This window comes from Leucoraja erinacea, chromosome 3 (genome assembly GCF_028641065.1).
Source record: "Leucoraja erinacea ecotype New England chromosome 3, Leri_hhj_1, whole genome shotgun sequence".
Taxonomy (NCBI): domain Eukaryota; kingdom Metazoa; phylum Chordata; class Chondrichthyes; order Rajiformes; family Rajidae; genus Leucoraja; species Leucoraja erinaceus.
In genome coordinates, this window is record NC_073379.1 from 7,095,450 (window position 1) to 7,119,373 (window position 23,924).

At 46.0% G+C, this 23,924-nt stretch overlaps 1 protein-coding gene across 1 annotated transcript in view; it reads left to right on the forward strand.

Annotated features, from left to right (window-relative positions):
* The window catches only part of LOC129695163 (leukemia inhibitory factor receptor-like), a 42,678-nt gene extending 18,994 nt beyond the window's left edge, over positions 1-23,684 (forward strand). The window contains exons 5-14 of the mRNA XM_055631939.1: positions 1,759-1,891; positions 9,363-9,448; positions 10,347-10,563; positions 10,663-10,842; positions 12,323-12,445; positions 12,553-12,711; positions 15,889-16,038; positions 18,628-18,718; positions 19,897-19,978; positions 22,481-23,684. Of these exons, the coding sequence (XP_055487914.1) occupies positions 1,759-1,891; positions 9,363-9,448; positions 10,347-10,563; positions 10,663-10,842; positions 12,323-12,445; positions 12,553-12,711; positions 15,889-16,038; positions 18,628-18,718; positions 19,897-19,978; positions 22,481-22,966 (1,707 nt within the window). The 3' untranslated portion in view covers positions 22,967-23,684. The remainder of the gene's footprint in view (positions 1-1,758; positions 1,892-9,362; positions 9,449-10,346; positions 10,564-10,662; positions 10,843-12,322; positions 12,446-12,552; positions 12,712-15,888; positions 16,039-18,627; positions 18,719-19,896; positions 19,979-22,480) is intronic.
* The last annotated feature ends 240 nt before the right edge of the window (positions 23,685-23,924 follow it).

The window sequence follows — 23,924 nt, forward strand, 5'->3', positions numbered from 1 at the left end:
TGCTCTTCAAACCACGCATGACATGCCTTTCTGCCCACTACTTTCCCCATTAAGAATGTCCTGTAGATCATCACATTTGGAGTAGTCCAAGTTCAGATAATCTCTGCGAATGTTGTCTAAATCAGTCTCTTTTGCTGGGCATTTGGATTGACAATTTTGCAATTCTTCTTTGGATACATCTGTTTAAAATGTAAAGGAAAAAAAAACACTGGACAGCATTAACAGAAACAAGTTATTATTTGCAGTTTTAGAAAAAAAGGTAGAAATGATAAAGTTAAACGCTAAAACAAATAGTAAATACCAAACAAAAAATTAATATTCATCAGTTTCATCAAATCATTTAAATTCATCTAAATTTAATTACTAGATCTAAACATCTTTCCATTTCTTAAGAAAAGGCTACATTTTTTAATAGCCTAAGTATCCAAATAACAAATAACAAACTGATCCCATTCACACAAGAATTCATAATATAACATGATTTTTAAATCTCACTTCGTCATGAATTTATATGCCAAATGGAAGGTATTTATTGTTTAATTCCTATAAATTAATCCAGAAACATCCACTCTCAAGATAATCAAAATCATTATTTTTGCACAACACATCTGACTAAAACTGTACTCTGGATATTTAGTGTGAAAATATTGATCATGGATAGACAATGACACAGAATATAGATGATTTAGATGTTCTTGTGCAAAAAAATAATGAATTTGATTATCTTGCGAGTGGATGTTTCTGGAATGTGACCGATTGGAATGTTGCCATTGCCATGGATTTTAAGCCCATATCGGCAGGCAAGACATGGCCGATTTGTATGGGGCCTAAATAAAATTTTCATATCATAAGATTAAAATGAAGCCACACCAAATAGCAAAATAATACGTTAAATACACGACATACCTTTTGTTTTGTCCTGATATTGCGAGCATGGATGAGTTTGGCTGAAGGGCCTGTTTCCGTGGTGTATGACTAGACCACAAATGTATATGAATCTGATAACACTTTGAACGTATAGACCGAACAACGTTATGAATGTCAAGAAATCCATGCATTATTTTTTGTTTTGTGTTTCTTGAATACATTTTAATGAATAAGATTTTTTTGTTGAAATATAAAAAGTATACATATTCTGGACAGAGATTTTTGTCCATGTCCACCTCCTGTAATCCAGACAAAATCATGTGAGTGCCCCCCCCCCCCCCCCGCCACCCCGGAGGTCCCCCCCCAAAATGTGGTGCCTAGGCCGGGTGAAGCGGCCGATCTCGACCTCATCGGGACTTCCGCGGCCGATCGGCGGGTGGAATTTGCCCCCCTGTGGCCGGGGCTCTGGAACTCCGGCCCGGCCGGAGCTGGCAGATCCGTTCCCATAGCCGACTTCCGAGGCTGACTTTGCGGGCCGGTTTGTATCCTTCTGAACCTTCTGAAGTTGCAGACTGCAGAACAGTACTCTGCATATATCAGTCCCTCAGCGGCCTGGGCGGATCATTCCGGAATCTGCACTGGAATTGCATCATTATAAATGATTGTAAGCTCCCCAGATGCTCCATATTGTACCCACCATCTATGCACGGCGGAAGGCTCGATTGTAATCATGTATGTAGTCTTTGACTTGATAGCACGCAAACAAAAAGCTTTTCACTGCACCCACGTACGCGTGGCAATAATAATCTAAAGTAAACAATTAGATAGAAAAATGTAATCGTACATTTTGGAACCAGAACACAAACATTAATTGTATCATTGTTTCAAAAGTTTAATTTTACACAGGCTGGAACGATTGATGAGTTGGAACAACCCGCAGCTTATGAATTTAAGGCACGCTGTAAAACTATCTCTGCTACCAGCTTGTGGAGTTTGTGGAGCCATGTGAACTATGTCCCTCCAGGTATGTAGCCATTACATCTAAAATGGATGCCGGGGCGCGAGTTATAGGGAGAGGTTGGGCAGGAGAGTACTTTTATTCCTTAGGCTCAGAAAATGCTTCCAAGATTGGGTGGACGTGGTGGAGCAGTGTTAGAGTTGCTGCCTTCAGGGCCTGTCCCACTTGGGCGTAATTTACGCGACATCCTAAAAATTGGATGGCGCGTCGTGACCCGTGCATGGCGCATGGTGAGGCGTGGTGGCGTATGTAGCGATGCACGGTGACGCGCGGTGCCCCAGGATTTTGTGAGGCTCAAAATCCTCCCACGCCACCTGCGTGACGTATCCCTTGCGTACACTGACATACTGAGGGTGTACGCTGACGTACTGACGTACAGTTGCATTACAACTACCATTGAGAACTTTAGCTATGTTCTGTATTTCTTCAAGATCTTCGTTAGCTAAAAGCACTCTCTCACATTTTCCTTGTATATCTTTACCGACATCCCCAGGAATTTTACGAATATCGTTAGTTACTTTGTTGAAAACCTGCAAGTTATTCACTAATGTTTCGCCACGTTTCTCAAGGAAAGGGATAGCTTGTGGGAAGTTTGCAAAATTGGAAGCAATAAACACAAGATCGCGGTGGAGGGACTTTTTCTGCATGATTTCACTTCGCTCCATAGACTGCAGCAGATTCTTCTTCTTTTGTGTACCTGACGATTTATTTTATCTTTTCAAAATTTGCAGCATAGTAAAGTACAACTTAGAGCCATGTACCCCACCTAGTCAAAACGGGCTGAGGAGGTAGCACAAACGAATGAATGACCGATGTGGCTCCCCCGGTTTTTCCCCGGTGGTGGAAGTTTTCTTGTAAGTTATATTATGTTAACACGTTAATAATAACATTAATATTCACGTGTTAACATAAAAAACATCTTTGTAATCACGGTACAATTAGAGAAAATAGCATGACCCTTTAGCAAAACGGCCAATTTAGGCACTCGATTGTGAAAAGGCATTATCTTGGTGAAATCATCATAGAAGGCATGAAAAGGCATGGCATTTATGGCAAAATCCTGGCTCATGTATTACTAATCATGTATTGTCTTTCCGCTGACTGGTTAGCACGCAACAAAAGCTTTTCACTGTACCTCGGTATACGTGACAATAAACTAAACTAAACTGAACTGAAAAAAATATTAATTTTGTAGAGGTGTATGTGATCATGAGAGGAATAGATAGTGTGAAAATAATGCACACAATCTTTTTCCCACCTTAGGGGAATCTCGAACCAGACCCGTTGCAACCCGCTGGTTGTCTCCAGCATTTTTTGGCTGAACGTTGAATTCTCTAATTTCAAGTAATCCTTGCATTCTGTCTCACCACCCCTTTCCACACGCTAGTCGATACCAGGTCTACTATTCGCATCCTTGTGTCGCTAAAGGAGATAGAGATCGATTTCAGGAAGTGAAACGGTACGCATACCCCATTTTGCATTGACATTATCAGGCCACTGAATCACCCTATCACAACGAGGGAGTAGTCCTGAACTACTATCTACCTCTAAGAGATAGAGCTCTTCAAGATAGCAGAGTCAAGGGATATGGGGAGAAGGCAGGTACGGGGCACTGATTGTGGATGATCGGCCATGATCAGTGAACGGCGGTGCTAACTTGAAGGGTCGAATGGCCTACTCCTGCATCTATTGTCATTGAGACCCTCGGACGATCTTTGATCGGATGTTACTGGCTCTATCTTGCAATAAATGTTATTCCCTTATCATGTCTCTTTGCACAGTAAATGGCTCGATTGTAATCATGTATAGTCTTTCCGCTGACTGGTTAGCACGCAGCAAAAGCTTTTCACCATCCATCTCAGCCTCAAAAATATCCATTGACTTGGCCTTTCCCACTGCAGATGATTTTTACTGAAGATACAGATTGTCTACGGATTGATATGCTGTTAATAGGCTAGTAAATGCTGGGTGTCTAGGTTATAGGCAATATAAATCAGCAATTAGACGCTAGAGTGGAGGATCAGGATCTCTGCTCTGTTCATTATTTGGCCTCTCTTGAACAATCCCAGTGTGTTTAATATGTGAGCTGGTGCTGTCCGGGATATTCATTGACAAAGAAAAATAGAAAACAGGTGCAGGAGTAGGCCATTCGGCCCTTCGATGTCAGCACCGCCATTCAATATGATCAAGGCTGATCATCCAAAATCAGTACCCCGTTCCTGCTTTCTCTCCACATCCCTTGATTCCGTTAGCCCTAAGAGCTAAATCCAAGTCTCTCTCTTGAAAACATCCAGTGAATGTTGATATGGTGAAAGAATACTTTTTGACAAACATAGGAAGCACTCTTAACTTTTACTAATCCACTGTTGTCATCCTTAGATTCCAAGCCTCATCTAAGCAGTTTTGATTGATGAAGAGCCTTGTGTTATGTAAGTTCATAAGTTGTAGGATAGAAGTTGGGAGGTCATGTTGCTGTTGTATAAGATGTTGGTGATGCCGCATTTAGAATATTGTGTTCAGTTCTGAGTACCATGTTATAGGAAAGATGTGCAGGAGTTCAAGCTGGAAAGGGTGCAGAGAAGATTTACGAAGATGTTGCCAGGACTAGAGGGTCTGAGCTATAGGGAGAGGTTGAGCAGGTTATTCCTTGGAGCACAGGAGGGTAAGGGGTGATCTTGTAGAGCTGTAAAATATCATGAGATTAATAGATTGAGTAAACACACAGAGTCTCTTGCCGAGAGTTGGGAAATCGAGAACCAGAGGATATAGGTTTAAGGCGAGGGGGGGAAAGAGTTAATAGGAGTCTGAGGGGTAACTTGTTCACACAAAGGTGTATGCAACGAGCTGCTGGAGGAGGTAGGGAGGCTGGGACTATCCCAACATTTAAGAAACATTTGGATAGGTACATGGATAGGACAGGTTTGGAGGGATATGGACCAAGCACAGGTAGGTGGGACTAGTTAGCTGGGACATTGTTGGCCAGTGTGGGCAAATTGGGCTGAAGGGCCTGTTTCCCACTGGATAACTCTATATGAAGCACAGACTTAACTTTTGCTAATTAGACAATAGACAATAGACAATAGGTGCAGGGGTAGGTCAATCGGCCCTTCGAGCCTGCACTGCCATTCACTGTGATCATGGCTGATCATCCCCAATCAGCACCGCTGTCAGCCTGTGCTTCCAAGCCTTCGCCGTGCAGTTGTAAATGATAAAGAACCTTGTCTTAAGTAAGTTCATAAGTTCTAGGAGCAGAAATTAGGCCATTCGGCCACTGAACCCCATTCTTCTGCCTTTCCCCCATAACCCCTGACACCCGTACTAATCAAGAATCTGTCAATCTCCTCCTTAAAAATATCCATTGACTTTGCCTCCACAGCCGTCTATGGCAAAGAACTCCACAGATTCGCCACCCTCTGACTAAAGAAATTTCTCCTCCTCTCATAGAAACATAGAAATTAGGTGCAGGAGTAGGCCATTCGGCCCTTCGAGCCTGCACCGCCATTCAATGTGATCATGGCTGATCATCCAACTCAGTATCCCGTACCTGCCTTCTCTCCATACCCCCTGATCCCCTTAGCCACAAGGGCCACATCTAACTCCCTCTTAAGTATAGCCAATGAGCTGGCCTCAACTACCCTCTGTGGCAGAGAGTTCCAGAGATTCACCACTCTCTGTGTGAAAAAAGTTCTTCTCATCTCGGTTTTAAAGGATTTCCCCCTTATCCTTAAGCTGTGACCCCTTGTCCTGGACTTCCCTAACATCGGGAACAATCTTCCTGCATCTAGCCTGTCCAACCCCTTAAGAATTTTGTAAGTTTTCTATAAGATCCCCTCTCAATCTCCTAAATTCTAGAGAGTATAAACCAAGTCTATCCAGTCTTTCTTCATAAGACAGTCCTGACATCTCAGGAATCAGTCTGGTGAACCGTCTCTGCACTCCCTCTATGGCAATAATGTCCTTCCTCAGATTTGGAGACCAAAACTGTACGCAATACTCCAGGTGTGGTCTCACCAAGACCCTGTACAACTGCAGTAGAACCTCCCTGCTCCTATACTTAAATCCTTTTGCAATGAAAGCTAACATACCATTCGCTTTCTTTACTGCCTGCTGCACCTGCATGCCTACCTTCAATGACTGGTGTACCATGACACCCAGGTCTCGCTGCATCTCCCCCTTTCCCAATCGGCCACCATTTAGATAATAATCTGCTTTCCCGTTTTTGCCACCAAAATGGATAACCTCAAATTTATCCACATTATACTGCATCTTCCAAACATTTGCCCACTCACCCAGCCTATCCAAGTCACCCTGCAGTCTCCTAGCATCCTCCTCACAGCTAACACTGCCCCCCAGCTTAGTGTCATCCGCAAACTTGGAGATATTGCTTTTCTATGTCTTTCTCCTTTCTATGTCCTTTAATTCTGAGGCTGTGGCCTCTTTTCCTAGACTTTACCACAAGTGGAAACATCCTCTCCACATCCACTGTAGTGCTATCTTGTGCGTTGGATAGGGAAGGGAATGATGCAAGTGCTGTTTAATTTAGTTCAGAGATACAGCGCTGAAACAGGCCCTTCAGCCCACCGAGTCCATGCCGACCAGCGATCCCCGCACATTAACACTACCCTACACATACTAGGGACAATTTACAATTTTACAAAGCCAATTAACCTACAAACCTGTATGGAGTGTGGGAGTAAACCGGAGCACCCGGGGAAAACCCACACGATCTCGGGGAGAACGTACATAGTCCGTACAGACAGCACCCATAGTCAGGATCAAACCCAGGTCTCTGGCGCTGTGAGGCAGCAACTCTTCCGCTGCACCACCGTTGCAGTGGCAAACAAATGTTCAATGTATTTTAACTAGTTCCTGAAAATAGTGAATAGTAATTATTGTAATCTCTTGCCCAGAGTAGGGGAATCGAGAATCAAGAACCGGTGAAGGGGGAAAGATTTAACATGAATCTGAGGGGTCACTTTTTCAGACAAAGGACGGTGGGTGTATGGAATGAGCTGCCAGAGGGGGTAGTTCAGACTGGGACTATCCCAACGTTAGGCAGGTACATGGATAGGACAGGTTTGGAAGGATTTGGACCAAACGTGGGCAGGTGGGACAAGTGTAGTTGGGCGGTGTGGGCGAGTTGGGCCAAAGGGCCTGTTTCCACGCTGTATGACTCTATGACTAGTCGCGAATAGTGAAGCCAGAGGAATGAATGTAGGCGGTGGGGGTGGGGGGTGGTGAAATAGGTGCGAGAGGAATATAGGGAGAAGTCGTGGCTACTCACCCATCAGAGTGCAATTTTCAAGATCCTTTGGAATAACTTTTGAATGCGCTGTGTTTCCAATCACCGGACCCCAGTCAGCGACGTATTTTGTCCTTTTTCCCATAATTTTATAACTCTATGACATGCAGATGGAGGAGATTGGTTTACAGTATCTTGGCATCACGATCAGCACAGACATTGCGGGACGAAGGGCCATCCTGTTTCTGTGCCATCCTGTTTCCCGTTCAAAATTCTCTGGCAATCCTACAATTCACCAGCAGCTGAATTCAGTGAATAATATTAAATCAAAAATCAAATTCCACAAAAAACCTAAATAATTTGTAATGAATTACAGGTGGCAGATGATTAAGAAGGAACTGCAGATGCTGGAAAAATCGAAGGTAGACAAAAATGCTGGAGAAACTCAGCGGGTGAGGCAGCATCTATGGAGCGAAGGAATAGGTGACGTTTCGGGTCGAGACCCTTCTTCAGACATTTCACCACAGATTTGCCCAGCACATTGTCAAGATTAGCTCCTTATTTCAGAATACTTTTAGTCCAGTCCATAGCTACCAAGGTCACATTCACATTTATTGTCACACGTACCAATTAAGGTACAGTGATATTTGAGTTACCATACAGCCATACAAGTAAAAAGAACACAATACACAATAGAATTTAACATAAACATCCACCACAGTGGAATCTGCATTCCTCACTGTGATGGAGGGTGATAAAGTTCAGCCAATCTTCCTCCTTAATGGCCCTGTCCCACTGTATGAGGTAACTCAAGAGCTCTCCCGAGTTTATAAAAAAAATCAAACTCGTGGTAAGCACGTAGAATGAACGTAGCGGGTACGTCGGAGCTCGGGGATCTCTCTTAGCGGCTCGTAACGCTAACGGCAGGTACTCGGGAAATGCGGTAAGCTCGGGAAAACTCGTGAAGATTTTTCAACATGTTGAAAAATGTCAGCGAGAGCCCCGAGTACTCACGAGCGCCAATTATTTGTAAATCTCTCAGTTCGAATCAGGGCAAACTTGTGAGAACTCTTGAAATAGCTCTGCCCCAGTGGGACAGCCCCGTTAGTTCACCCGTGGTTGGAGGGGCCATGAACCCTCCTCAGTCACCGCTACAGACGGCCCGATGTATAAGCCCTATCGTCAGGATGATCGAAACTCTGATGTCGGGGCGGATCACAGAACACACACACTCCGCGGCTTGGAGTTCGCGAATCGGCCGCTGCTTACGGAGACCGCAGCTTCACGATGTTAAAAACACACTACTTGTAGATCTTGAGTACGTGTTACGGTATTGATGTGAAAATATGTCAACGAAATACGATGACTTCATTTCAAGTGGGGAAGTGCGTGCCATGTTTGTGCTCGGGTTTCTGATCGAGAGCAATTTAGTCTAGTTTTGCCCCTGGAAGACCTTAACCCTGCATTATATTATAGAATCATTTGTTTACGAAGGAACTGCAGATGCTGGAAAAATCAAAGGTAGATAAAAATGCTGGAGAAACTCAGCGGGTGAGGCGGCATCTATGGAGCGAAGGAATAGAGGAGTTATTGATTGGGGACCATCAGCCATGATTGCAATGAATGGCGGTGCTGGCTCGAAGGGCCAAATGGCCTCCTCCTGCACCTATTTTCTATGTTTCTGTGTTTCTAGGAGGAGAACTTCTTTAAGTTATTATATTATAGAATCATATCTTTTTCACCACCAGATTCAGGGACAGTTTCTTTCCAGCTGTTATCATGCAACTAAACCATCCCACCACAACCAGAGATCAGTCCTGAACTACTATCTACCTCTGGTGTTCCTCGGACTACCCTTGACCGGACGTTGCCGGCTTCACCTTGCACGAAACGTTATTCCCTTTATCACTTATCTATACACTGTAAATGGACCGATCGTAATCATGTGTTGGCTTTCCGCCGACTGGTTAGCACGCAACAAAAAGCTGTTCACTGTATCTCGGTACACGTGACAATAAACTCAACTGAAAGGTCGCCCTGTACCGTTTCTCCAGAGATGCTGCCTGACCCGCTGAGTTACTCCAGCATTTTTGTGTCTATCTTCTGTTGTTTCTTTCTGCAGTGATAATCTCTTGGCCGATGATAGCGGACAATTTGTAACACTGGATACCAACGCAGGGTTTGCTTCATGCAGATGTGAAAATGATAAACATGTCTTTCTCTGCTTTATCACAGAGCTTATATACAAGCTGCAGATACACACATCAGTGAATACATCGCAGACAGACCCAGGGAAACGATCAGTTTCCATACATTGGGAGGTATGTATGTTTTTTTGCAATATTTATTTTCAGAGCAGCGGCCCCTATCGTCTTATGCAATTATATGGCGCGGCACGGTGGCGCAGAGGTAGAGTTGCTGCCTCATGGGCCTGTCCCACTTACGCGACTTTTTCGGCGACTGCCGGCACCCGTCATAAGTCGTTGCAGGTCGGCGAAAATTTTCAACATGCTGAAAACCCAGCGGCGACCAGAAAGATGCCACGACTCTTTGGGCGACTGAGCAGACGACTCACGACCATACAGGCCACATGTCGCGGGGTGAAGCCTGCAGGGTCGTGAGTAGTCGCCCAAAAGAGTCGTACCTTGTTCTGGATTTTCAAAATGTTGAACATTTTCGGGAATCTATAATAACCTATGACGGGTGCCGGCAGTCGGCGAAAAAGTTGTGTAAGTGGGACAGGCCCATCACAGCGGCAGAGACCAGGGTTTGATCCTGACTACGGGTGCTTGTCTGTACGGAGCTTGTGCGTTCTCCCCGTGACCCGCGTGGTTTTTCTCCGAGATCTTACGTTTCCCCCCCCCCCCCCCCCCCCCCCCCACACTCCAAAGACATAGGAAAACCCACGCAGGTCGCGTGGAGAACGTACTAACTCCGTGCAGACAGCGCCCGTGGTCAGGATGGAACCCTGGTCTCTGGCGCTGTGAGGCAGCAACTCTACCGCTGCACCACCGTGCCGCATGGTTAATCCCACATACCAAAGACATGCAGGTTTGTAGGTTTACCTGGCTTCTGTAAGTTGTCCCCCGGTGTGTCGGATGGAGCTGGTGTACAGGTACTCGCTGGTCGGGCGCGGACACGGTGAGCCAAAGGGCCTGTTTCCACCCTGTACAAAGTGCCGCCATTAATCTTAATCAACAAGTGTGACTCCTCTTGCAGGCTGTAAAAGATTCAAGACATAATTGCACGTGGTACAACATCACCATCGAAAGGTTACCACCAGCAGAACCCAGAAACGTGAACACTATACAAGTAGGCGAAGATAATTGTGATCTCCAGCTCTCACAAGCGCCATATAAAGTGCGGGTTCAAGCGTACAACTCGGCTAGCCGTTCCCCTGCAAGTGAAATCGTGATCTCACCTTGCAACCCAATAGGTAAGCGGATATTTTGAATCAACCAGTGTCTTATCACTTGTTGTCAATTGCTTGATTTTATAAAATTTTCACTTATATTGTAACCTCAACTTTACGCAGAGCTAAGAAACAAGATAACTGCCACAGCACTTGGGAATGACAGCCTTTTCATTAGTTGGAATCCAATGGAGGGAAAATGGAAAAAATACGTCATTGACTGGGGCCCGGTGATTGGAAACCAAACGCATATTACGCATTCAAAAGTTATTCCAAAGAAACTTCAAAATTACACTCTGATGGGTGAGTTGCCAGTACTTCTCCCTATTCCTCTTGCACCTACCTCACCCCCCCCCCGCCCTCCACCTACATTCATTCCTCTGGCTTCACAATTCACGACTAGTCATAGAGTCAATCAGCGTGGAAACAGGCCCTTTGACCCAACTCGCTCCACTAGTCCCACCTGCCCATGTTTGGTCCAAATCCCTCCAAACCTGCCCTATCCATGTACCTGTCTAACTGTTTCTTAAATGTTGGGATAGTCCCAGCCTCAGCTACCTCCTCCGCAGCTTGTTCCATTCACCCACCACCCTTTGTGTGAAAAAGTTACCCCTCAGATTCCTATTAACTCTTTCCCCCTTCACCTTGAACCTACGTCCTCTGGTCCTCGATGTACCTACTCTGGGCAAGAGACTCTGTGCATCTACCCGATCTATTCCTCTCATCATTTTATACACAAGACTGAGTAGGCTGGGACTCTATCTCCTGGAACGCAGGAGGATGAAGGGTGTATAAAAGGTGTGTAAATGGAGGTGTATAAAATCATGAAAGGAACAGAGAGAATAGAATAATGCTGAGCAACACGGTGGCCCAGCGGTAGAGTTGCTGCCTCACAGCGCCAGAGACCCAGGTTCCATTCTGACTATGGGTGCTGTCTGTACGGAGTTTGTACCTTCCCTCCGTGACCCCGTGGGTTTCCACCGGGTGCTCTGGTTTCCTCCCACATCCCAAAGACCTCCAGGTTTGTAGGTAAATTGGCTTCAGTAAATTGCCCCTGGTGTATTGGATAGAACTAGTGTATGGGGTGATCGTGGTCGACACGGACTTGGTGGGCTGAAGGGCCTGTCTCCACACGGCACCTCGAAACGAAAAACGAAAACATCCTATTGCATTCATCAATTTCCACCTAAGATAGATGGCCTGAGAAGTTTATGCAAGTCGGGCTGATTGCATGCGTCAAAACAGGGTGGACCACTCGAAGGTTGCCCTGCTTGCGACTGCGGACAACCAGACCCCTCCCACATATCTTGAAAGACTGCCCACTGAGGCTTTTTCCTGGGGGCATCAAAGCCATCCACCCAGTAACTGATGCTGTCCTGGCCTGGCCTAGTCCTACAACTTTAGGCTGCGCACGCCATACGTAAGAGGAAGGTCTAAGAAGCTTGCACGTTCTCCCCGTGACCTGCGTGGGTTTTCTGCGGGTGCTCCGGTTTCCTCCAGCACTCCAAAGACACTACAGGTTTGTAGCTTAATTGGCTTTGTATAATTGTAAATTGTCCCTAGTGTGTGAAGGATAGTGTTAGTGTGTGGTGATCGCTGGTCGGCACAGACTCGATGGGCCGAAGGTCCTGTTTACGCACTGTATCTCTGAACTAAACTAAATTAAATTATAAACTAAGATAGGGAAACTCACGATGTGCCATTTTATGTTACCTGATTGTATTTGATTTCCATTGTTTGATCTCTTGTGGAATTACAGTCTATTTAATTTTCAACCATTCAGGGCAATTTCATCCAAAGCAACGATACAGAATAATGTTACACAAACGAGCTAAAAAGAGGCACAAGCTGACTCCACCCATTGAGGTAACCATTGGGATTGTCGATGTTTACACAGTAGAAGGAAGTATGTGAATCGGAACCGTTTACATTTTTTAATTTTCAATTTCATTTGTTCATTTAAAACAAAAAAATAGATCAGGCTACTAAACATTTTTTCGCTTTCAATTCAAGCACCAAGAGTTGGTCCCCCCAATATTATTGTCTCCGATATTCTGAAATCCTCTGCAGTCATACGATGGGATCACATACCTGAAGATGAATGTCAAGGCTTTCTCCAAGGCTACAAGATCTTTTATTATTCAAGGGATTCCAGCAAAAGCAACCTAACATGTAAGGTCCTGCTTGCTACAGAATGATATGCGGTACTCAATTTTATCCTCAATAGTTATTGGATTATTTTAAAGGCGGCGCGGTGGCGCAGCGGTAGAGTTGCTACCTTGCAGCGCCAGAGACCCGGGTTCGATCCTGACTACGGGGTGCTGTCTGTATGAAGTCTGTACGTTCTCCCCGTGACCCGCGTGGGTTTTAGTTTAGTTTAGAGATACAGCGCGGAAACAGGCCCTTCGGCCCACCGGGTCCACACCGACCAGTGATCCCCACACATTAACACAAGCCTACTAGGGGCAATTTACACTTGTACCATGTATACAAACCCGAGCCAATTAACCTACAAATATGTATGTCTTTGGAGAGTGGGAGGAAAGAAAGATTTGAAGAAGGGTCTCGATTCAAAGTCACCTATTCCTTATCTCCAGAGATCCCACCTGACCCGCTGAGTTACTCCGGCTTTTTGTGTCTATCTCAGGTTTGTGGTAGTTGATTGCCCTTGGTATAAATGTAAATTGTCCCTAGTGCCTGTAGGGTAGTGTTAATGTGCGGGGATCGCTGGTCCGTGCGGACTCGGTGGGCCGAAGGGCCTGGCACCGCGCTGTATCTCGAAACTGAACTAAACTAATTTAGCTTAGTTTAGTTTAGAGATACAGGGTGGAAACAGGCCTTTCAGCGACCTATGATCACCCATACACTAGCACTATCATTCACACCGGGGACAATTTATACAAGCCAATGAACCTACAAACCTGTACCACTTTGGAGTGTCGGAGGAAACCGGAGATCCCGGAGAAAACCCACGCAGGTCACGGGGAAAACGCACAAGCTCCAGACAGACAGCTACCGTAATCAGGATCGAACCCGGGTCTCTGGCGCTGTGAGGCAGCAACTCTAGCGCTGCGCCATCGTGGCTGGATTTTACTCTCCGTATCTTCCTCCTCATCCTGTCACCCAAAGGAAGGTCATCTCCCACTCTGAAATCCTAACCTTCTTACTGCTAATTTAGAACTTCTGTTGGGATTAGAGCTTCAAGTTTACGATACGATATAACTTTATTTATCCCAGGAGGGAAATTGATCTGTCAACAGTCATAAAAAACACAAAAGGACATGAAACATGAAATTAAAGTGACGTTACTTCCTGAGGGGACTGAGGAGATTCAGCATGTCTGCAGTGACTCTGACAAACGTCTACAGATGTACCATAGGCACCACAGTCGGCATTGCACCACAGCTGGTTTGGGAACAGCTCCGCCAAAGACCGCCAGGAATTGCTGAGAGGAGAGTCGTGGATGTAGCCCAGACAGCACTCCCCACCACTGACTCCATCTACACCTCACGTTGCCTTGGAAGGCAGCCAACATAATCAAAGACTTGTCCCACCCCTGGTCATTCCTTCTTCTCCCTGCTCCCATGCAGCAGAAGGCACCCAAGCTTGTCAGCGCGCACCACCACACAACTTCTTGCCCTCTGTTATCAGGCTTCTGAACGGCCCTTCCATAATCTATGGCCAGGGGTTCCCAACCTTTTTCGTCCCGTTTACCCCTGGCAACTTTAATAGCGCATAACAATGTTATTTCACTTAGTTATGAACAACTAATGATGAACAGATATAACAGAGCCAAACACAGTCAGTCAATGAGAAAAAATATGTACAAATCCAGAATCAATAAATTTACTCCCTGGGTTGGGATCCCTTGATCTAGGGTACTGTCCGATTCACCTCTACCCCATTGCGGACTTTGGACTTTTGTCTCTGGAACTGATGCGCTACAATGCTGGGAACTGCATTCTGGTCTCTGCATCTTCCCTTTTGCTCCATCTATCGTACAAGTTTACACTTGATTGTATTTCTGTATGGTATATCTGATCTGTTTGGATTGCATGCAAAACAATGCTTTTCACTGTACTTTGGTACATGTAGGACAATAATTAAACCTAAATCTATCTATAAAATAATCAACATTCTCAGGATTTGGAAAAGAAAAAAACTGCAGGGAAAACTGATGAGTAAAAGAATCATGGTCTTAGTTTGAGAAAGAACTGATTGATCCCTGGGATGGCTGGACTGTCATATGAGGAAAGATTGAAAGGACTAGGCTTGTATTCACTGGAGTTTAGAAGGATGAGGGGATGATCTTATAGAAACATCTAAAACTAAAAAAGGACTGGACAAGCCAGATGCAGGAAAAATGTTCCCAATGTTGGGCGAGTCCAGAACCAGGGGCCACAGTCTTAGAATAAAGGGGAGGTCATTTAAGACTGAGGTGAGAAAAAACTTTTTCACCCAGAGAGCTGTGAATTTGTGGAATTCTCTGACACAGAGGGCAGTGGAGGCAGTGGAGGCCAAATGGATGGATTTAAGAGAGAGTTAGATAGAGCTCTAGGGGCTAGTGGAATCGAGGGATATGGGGAGAAGGCAGGCACGGGTTATTGATTGGGGACGATCAGCCATGATCACAATGAATGGTGGTGCTGGCTCGAAGGGCCAAATGGCCCCCTCCTGCACCTATTTTCTATCTATCTATCTATCTATCTATCTATCTATCTATCTATCTATCTATCTATCTATCTATCTATCTATCTATATATCTATCTATCTATCTATCTATCTATCGATGCTGGAAAATCGAAGGTAGACAAAAAATCTAGAGAAACTCAGCGGGTGAAGCAGCACCTATGGAGCGAGGGAATCGGAGCATCAAGAAAGGTCTCGGCCCAAAACGTCACCTATTCCGTCACACCACAGATGCTGCCTCACCCGCTGAGTTTCTCCAGCTTTTATGTCTACCACAGTCTTTGTTTAGTTTAGTTTAGTTTAGAGATACAGCTTGGAAACAGGCCCTTCGGCCCAACGGGTCCACGCCGACCAGCGATCTCCCCATTAACATTATCCTACACACACTGGGGACAATTTACAATTGGACCAAGCCATTTAACCTTTGGAGTGTGGGAGGAAACCGGAGCACCCGGGGGAAAACCAACGCATGTCATGGGGAGAACGTACAAACTTCGTACAGACAGCACCCGTAGTCAGGATCGAACCTGGGTCTCTCGTGCTGTAGGGCAACAACTCTGCCGCTGCGCCACGATGTTGCCCTCTATTCTCTTGGCAATCCAGTTGCCCATGACATCCTCTTCCAGATTTTCCATTCTGCTAATCCATTGTATCTTTCAGACCTTGCAGCTGTCACAGTGAACTCTTCCACCACAAATTACACCCTCACTGGGCTTTTGCACAAGACCTTCTATGCCCTGGAAATCTCGGGATTCACCAAGGCTGGAGAAGGAGCCAAGAGTCGACTGGTGGCATTTGAAACCAACTTTGGTAATGTTAACAAAATCATTCGGTTACGGTGAAGAAAGCTAATGGAATGTTGGCCTTCATAACAAGAGGGTTTCAGTATAGGAGTAAAGAGGTTCTTCGGCAGTTGTATAGGGCTCTGATTAGACCACACCTGGAGTATTGTGTACAGTTTTGGTCTCCTAATTTGAGGAAGGACATCCTTGTGATTGAGGCAGTGCAGCGTAGGTTCACGAGATTGATCCCTGGGATGGCGGGACTGTCATATGAGGAAAGATTGAAAAGACTAGGCTTGTATTCACTGGAGTTTAGAAGGATGAGGGGAGATCTTATAGAAACATATAAAATTATAAAAGGACTGGACAAGCTAGATGCAGGAAAAATGTTCCCAATGTTGGGCGAGTCCAGAACCAGGGGCCACAGTCTTAGAATAAGGGGGAGGCCATTTAAGACTGAGGTGAGAAAAAACTTTTTCACCCAGAGAGTTGTGTATTTGTGGAATTCCCTGCCACAGAGGGCAGTGGAGGCCAAATCACTGGATGGATTTAAGAGAGAGTTAGATAGAGCTCTAGGGGCTAGTGGAATCAAGGGATATGGGGAGAAGGCAGGCACGGGTTATTGATTGGGGACGATCAGCCATGATCACAATGAATGGCAGTGCTGGCTCGAAGGGCCGAATGGCCCCCTCCTGCACCTATTTTCTATGTTTCTAGTGCACAACCTCTCCCAATAGGTCAGGGACTCGAGTCCTGGCAACAACCTCATAAATCTTCCCTGTACCCATTCCAGCTTTCCAGTCGACCCATCCAACCGCGACTGGTAAGCAGTCCTGAACAGTCCTCTCTACCTCATTGGGGACCCTTGGACTATCTTTGATCGCACTTTATTACCTTGCGTTAAACGTTATTCCCCTCTCCGGTACCTGTACACAGCGAATGCTCAATTGTAATCTTTCCGCTAGCACGCAACAGAAGCGTTTCACTGCACCTCCGTACACGTGACAATAAAATACACTCCTTCTTCTTCTTGCGTATGGCGTGCACAGCCTAAAGTTGTAGGACAACTTGTTCTATTTGATCTTATTTGATTGTGCACGCCGGGTTGATTGCATTTGTCGAAACAGGGCGGACCACGTGAAGGTTGCAATCTCCCACCCCATAGAATACACTGAACTCAATTGAATTGAAGTCATCGGAGCTGAATTAGGCCCTTCGGCCCATCGGGTCTACTCCGCCATTCAGTCATGGCTGATCTATCTTCCCCTCTCAAGCCCATTCTCCTGCCTTCTCCCCTTAACCCCTGACATTCAGATGAACAGCAGGTTGAGGGAATCGCTTGAACAGATTGCTAAGTTGTATTTTTTATCCATCATTCTGAAGGGGAGTCCAGTAGTTTTGGTAATAAATCCATGGAATCTTTTTTTTTTAGGAAACCCCCCCAGGTGGATGGGGTGAGAAATATTGCCAGTAACTCATGGCCATGAATGGCGACTGCATGGTGAAGCAGAAAGTGGTTACAGACTAAACCGCGCATCATTATTGAAATGCAATACCTTCACTTCATGGGAGCATTTCAGCTATTTCAACGATAAATAGTTCTGGCAAATGACAAACAAGAATCTACAGTATCTAAGTATAGAATGTAAGGGCGGCACGGTGGCGCAGCCGTAGAGTTGCTGCCTTACAGAGCTTGCAGCGCCGGAGACCCGGGTTCGATTCTGTACGGAGTTTGTATGTTCTCCCCGTGACCTGCATGGGTCGGGATCCACCACCTCACCCGGTCTACGCACCACGTTTTCGGGGGAACTTCCGAAGGGGGGGGGGGGGGGCGGGATTTCAAGTGCGCTCTCGTAGTTTTGCGCGGATTGAAGGAGGTGCCGGACTACAATTTGCCGGAAAATCAGTGGTGGACCTGTATAACATTTTCCCATTTATTTCAATCATTTGTTAATTGAATGAGTAGGTAATGTAATGAAGCTCCCATCTCCGAACTCGGAAGCCTTCCTGATAGCATAGAATGTTGTAGGAAGGAACTGCAGATGCTGATTTACACCAGATGTAAATAATTAGTGCCACCGTACTAATCAAGAACTTATCAATCCCCACCTTAAAAAATATCCATTGACAGCCTCCACAGCCTTCTGTGGCAATGAATTCCGCAGATTCATAGAAACATAGAAAATAGGTTCAGGAGGAGGCCATTTGCCCCTTTGAGCCAGCACCACCATTCAATATGATAATGGCTGATCATCCACAATCAGTATCCCATTCCTGCTTTCTCCCCATGTCCCTTGATTCCATTAGCCTCTAGAGCTATATCTATCTCTCGCTCTCTCTGAACCACCCTCTGGCTAGAGTCTCCTCTTCCTCATTGCGGACATTGGACTTTGTCTCTGGAACTGATGCTCTCCAATGCTGAGAACTATATTCTGCCCTCTGTACCTTTCCCTTTGCTCAACCTTGTGTACTTGAGTTTGGCTCGATTGTATTTATGTATAGTATTATCCGATGTGAGCGTGAACCATGTAAAACAAAGCTCTTAATCGAAAGCCAGTACACGTGGCAATAAGAAACCTAAATGTATAAAATCGTAATCTTTGGATTTTTGTTACAGGTGCTTTGGTTAAAGTCGCTGTTGGAGTTTGCATTGCGATTACCATTTTAGTGTTTCTCGTGTCATGGATCTGCACGCTTCTTGTTAAAAGGTGAGTAGAGTTAGGACAAACGTGACAATGTAATTCTGGAATTTAGTTTGGTTCAGTTTAGAGATACAACGCGGATACACCGAGTCTGCGCCGACCAGCGATCTCCGCACACTAACACTAACCCACACACACACACACACGAGGGACAATTTACATTTATACCAAGCCAATTAATCTACAGTCTTCACAGTCTTCAGTCTGAAGAAGGGTTTCGGCCCGAAACGTTGCCTATTCCCTTCGCTCCATAGATGCTGCTGCACCCGCTGAGTTTCTCCAGCATTTTTGTCTACCTTCAATTAACTTACAAACCTGCGCGTCTTTGGAGTGTGGGAGGAAACCGGAGCACCCGGAGAAAACCCAGGCAGGACAAGGGGAGAACGTACAAACTCTGCACAGACAGCACCTGTAGTCAGGATGGAACCCGGGTCTCTGGCGCTGTGAGGCAGCGACTCTACCGCTGCGCCACCGTGCCACCATGCCCGTAGCTAAACAATAATAGACACAGATATAAAACAAAGTGCTGGAGTAACTCAGCGGGACAGGCAGCATCTCTGGAGAATATGGATGGGTGACGTTCTGGGTTGGGAATGTCGCAAAGCCGAAACATCGCCCATCCTTTTTCTCCAGAGATGCTGCATGACCTGCTGAGTTACTCCAGCACTTTGTGTCTCTCTTTGGTATTAAGTACCTGCAGTTCCTTGTTTATACAATAAAAGGGAGAACCTGGACTGTATCTATCTACAATCTCTGAACCTCCCACCCCCCACCCCCCCACTCCTCCCTTCTCCCCCTCCCCACACCCACCCTCCATTCAAACATCACCATACTTACATAACGGTGGCGCAGCGGTAGAGTTGCCGCCTTACAGCGAATGCAGCGCTAGAGATCCATTATTGACTACGTGTGCCGTCTGTACGGAGTTTGTACCTTTTCCCCGTGACCTGCGTGGCTTTTCGCCGAGATCTTCGGGTTTCCACACTCCAAAGACGTGCAGGTTTGTAGGTTAATTGGCTTGGTAAACGTGAAAAATTGTCCCGAGTGGGTGTGGGATAGTGTTAATGTGCGGGGATCGCTGGTCGGCGCCGACCCGGTGTGCCGCAAGGGCCTGTTTCCGCGCTGTATCGCGAAACTAAATTAATTATTGTAAGAGTCTAACATTGCAAAAACATTACTTTTAGAATAAAGAAAATATTTTGGCCAAATATACCGAATCCTGGAAACAGTCACGCCATCCGGATAATGCGAAGAGTTTCATCAACGGTATGTATATTTTTTTATTGATCATTGAACAGAACCACACAGAAGGCCCTTTCTCCCACAATGTCTGTGCCGAACATCGTGCCACGACCATCGCTTATCCAACTGTACATGATCCATACCCCTCCGTTCCCTGCATATCCTTTCCAAAAATCGCATCTGCCTTAACCATCACCCCGGCAGCGCATTCCAGGCACTCACCACCCTCCGTGTAAAAAAACGTCCTTCAAACATTGCCCCTCTCATGTTAAATCAATGGGCACGGTGGCGCAGTGGTAGAGTTGCTGCCTCACAGCGCCAGAGACCCAGGTTTGATCCAGACTATGAGAGTTGTATGTCTGGAGTTTGTACGTTCTCCCCGTGACCACGTGGGTTTTCTCCGGGTGCTCCGGTTTCCTCCCACACACCAAAGACGTACAGGTTTGTAGGTTAGCGGGTGAAGCTGCATCTCTGGAGAGAAGGAAGGGGCGACGTTTCGGGTCGAGTCCTTCTTCAGTCTGAAACTTCGCCCATTCTTTCTCTCCAGAGATGCTGCCTCGCCCGTTGAGTTACTCCAGCATTTTGGGTCTACCTTCGATTTAAACCAGCATCTGCTGTTCTTTCTTACACGGGTTTGCAGGTCAATTGGCTTCAGTAAACATTGTAAATTGTCCCTGGTGTGTGAGGGATAGTGTTAGTGTGTGGGGATCATTGGTCGGCATGGACTCGGTGGGTCTAAGGGCATGTTTCCGCGCTGTATCTCTCAACTAAACTAAAACTAAACTGAACCTTCGTTATCACCTCTTCCACAGCCAACAATGGACCATTGTGGGCTCCACCTTTCTTTAGTCATCGGGGCCGGCTCTGATTTGTTCTGTACCTTTTCATACCTCTAATTTCCCTCTCCCCTGACTCTCAGTCTGAAGAAGGGTCTCGACCCGAAACGTCACCCATTCCTTTTCTCCAGAGATGCTGCCTGTCCCGCTGAGTTACTCCAGCTTTTTTGTGCCTGTCTTTGGTGTAAACCAGCATCTGCAGTTCCTTCTTACACTAAATAGTGTTCAAATGTTGATCTTGATATCAACACCACATTGTTGATGATTAAACAAAAATGTGAACGCAGTGCGATAACATCAAGGAAACATCAGTGGGTACACACAGCATTCTGTGGCTGGCGAAGACACAAAAAGCTGGTGGAACGCAACAGCTCAGACAGCATCTCTGGTGAAAAGGAGTAGGTGACATTTTGGGTCGAGACCCTTTAGACTGAGAGTGAGGGGAAAAGAAAACGGGAGATATAGACGATGTCACTGGTTTGGAATAGACAATAGTCGATAGACAATAGGTGCAGGAGTAGGCCATTCGGCCCTTCGAGACAGCACCGCCATTCAATGTGATCATGGCTGATCATCCACAATCAGTACCCCGTTCCTGCCTTCTCCCCATATCCCCTGACTCCACTATCTTTAAGAGCCCTATCTAGCTCTCTCTTGAAAGTATCCAGAGAACCGGCCTCCACCGCCCTCTGAGGCAGAGAATTCCACAGGCTCTGCCTCAGAGTGTGAACAAGTTTCACAGTGTGAAAAGGTTTTTCCTCATCTCCGTTCTAAATGGCTTACCACTCATTCTTAAACTTCTCTCTTGAAAGCATCCAGAGAATTGGCCTCCGCTGATCTTCTGAGGCAGAGAATTCCACAGATTCACAACTCTCTGGGTGAATATTGCAGATGTAGAGAGATATCGAACAAATGAATGAAAGATATGCAAAGAAGTTACGAAGAAGAAGGAGCCAGGCCAATGTTAGCTGTTCACAAGTTATAGAAGTAGAATTAGGCCATTCGGCCCATCAAGTCCACTCTACCCTTCAATCATGGATGATCTCTGCCTCCTCATCCCATCTTCCTGCCTTCTTCCCATAACCCCTGACACCCAATCTAATCAAGAATTTGTCTATCTCTGCCTTAAAAATATCCACTGACGGCCTCCACAGCCCTCTGTGACAATGAATTCCACAGATTAACTACCCTCCGACTAAAGATGTTCCTCCTCACCTCCTTTATAAAAGAGCACCCTTTAATTCTGAGGCTATGTCCTCTGTTCCTGGACTCTCCCATCAGTGGAAGCATCATATCCACATGCACTCTATCTATGCCTTTCATTAATTCTGTAAGTTAATTCACAAGTGGTGGGCTAGGTGAAAAGGAGTTACAGACAATGAGACTCAACAAGATGACTTTGAAGCTAGAACAATGACGGGTGGGGGAGAGACGGAGAGAGAGGGGAAGCAAGGCTTACTTGAAGTTAGAGAAATCAACAGTCATGCCACTGGGTTGTAAGCTGGCCAAGCGAAATACGAGACGCTGTTTCTCCAATTTTCGTTTGGCCTCACTCTGACAATGGAGGAGGCCTCGGACAGAAAGGTCAGGGTGGGAATGGGAAGGGGAATTAAAGTGTCTGTCTTTAGTCTACTGACAATGTTGATTTTATAATTGCGAACGCATGTTATTGTCCCCTTTGCGTCATTAGCCTCAGCACGTCGTTGGATCGCCATGTCTCCACGCCAGCTTGCTTGAGATAGAAAGCGACGAGGCCCTCGAAAACCTGCACACCATTGAAGAGATCACCACTTCCCTCACCGATTGCAGGTCGCAAGAGAGCGAAGCGAGCAATGCGCTGGAGCACAAACCCCTGAGCGATCCGGCGGGCAGACTGGCTGCGGCACAAGTCACGGATTACACAACCATGGAGGACTTCCAACAAATAATGCCAATGCTTGCCTGCAACAATACGCCCTCCAGGAGCGAGGCAGAATGCGATGGCCGGCAACAGAGTGGTGGCACTGTCATTCAGAGCTATCTAAAGCAGAGAGTCCATCATGCAGGCACAGACCCGACGGCACAAAACACATTGATTCCACTTGCTCCTGAATGCCCAGAGTTGCTGGACAACTTTGATAACATCAAAGCCACACAGACCCTGCACTCGCCGAGTTTATGGAAACCAAATTCTTGAATACGCTTCTGCGATCTGGTGGAAACTGCACAAACAAATGATTCAAGGACTGTTCATGCAAATGTGTCTTGTTCAGCGGCATTCAAACAGCACAAAGCAGTGAAGTTGAAGAGAAGACTCCTTCATTCACCGTGATCAAACGTATCACCGCACGACTGCGCGAAAGAACTTCAGCCATTATAACATGCGGGGCAGTTTGAGAGACGGGCGCGTGCACACACAACGCAGCGGGAACGCGATGGATGAGGAGGGTGGGATGGAGAAGCAATTACAGTCACGGTGGCCCAGCGGTGAAGTTGCTGCCTTACAGCAAGATGCAGCGCCGGAGACCCGGGTTCGATCCCGACTACGGGCGCTGCCTTTACGCAGTTTGTACGTTCTCCCCGTGACCTGCGTGGGTTTTCTCCGAGATCTTTGGTTTCCTTCCACATTCCAAAGAAGTACAGGTTTGTAGGTTAATTAGCTTCGGTAAATATAAAAAATAAAAATATTAAAAATAAAAATGTTCAGTAAAAAATTGTCCAACTTCCAGTATTGTCCCTGGTGGACTCTTCGGAAGGTGCAAGGTACAATAACATGACAACTCCAGAGTATTGAGTATAGAAGCTGGGAGGTCACGTTGCAGTTATATAAGACGTTGGTGTGGCCACATTTAGACTATTATGTTCAAAAAGGAACTGTTTTATTTTGTATTGTGTGTTCTTTTTTCATTGTACTGCTGCTGGCAAATTCAGTTCACTGCACATTATGTGCAAGTGACGAATAAAACTTGACTTGACTTGTACCCTCGATGTAGCCCCATTGGTACACTGTAACCCTTGACTGCCCGACCCCGGTTGGTAGTCGGTTGAGACAGTCATGGGCTAAAGGGCCTGTTTCCATGCAGTATGGCTCTGTAACTATATGTGGGACATGTTGGGAGACAAGATTGCGTACATGGCAGGAGGAAGGTGATGGA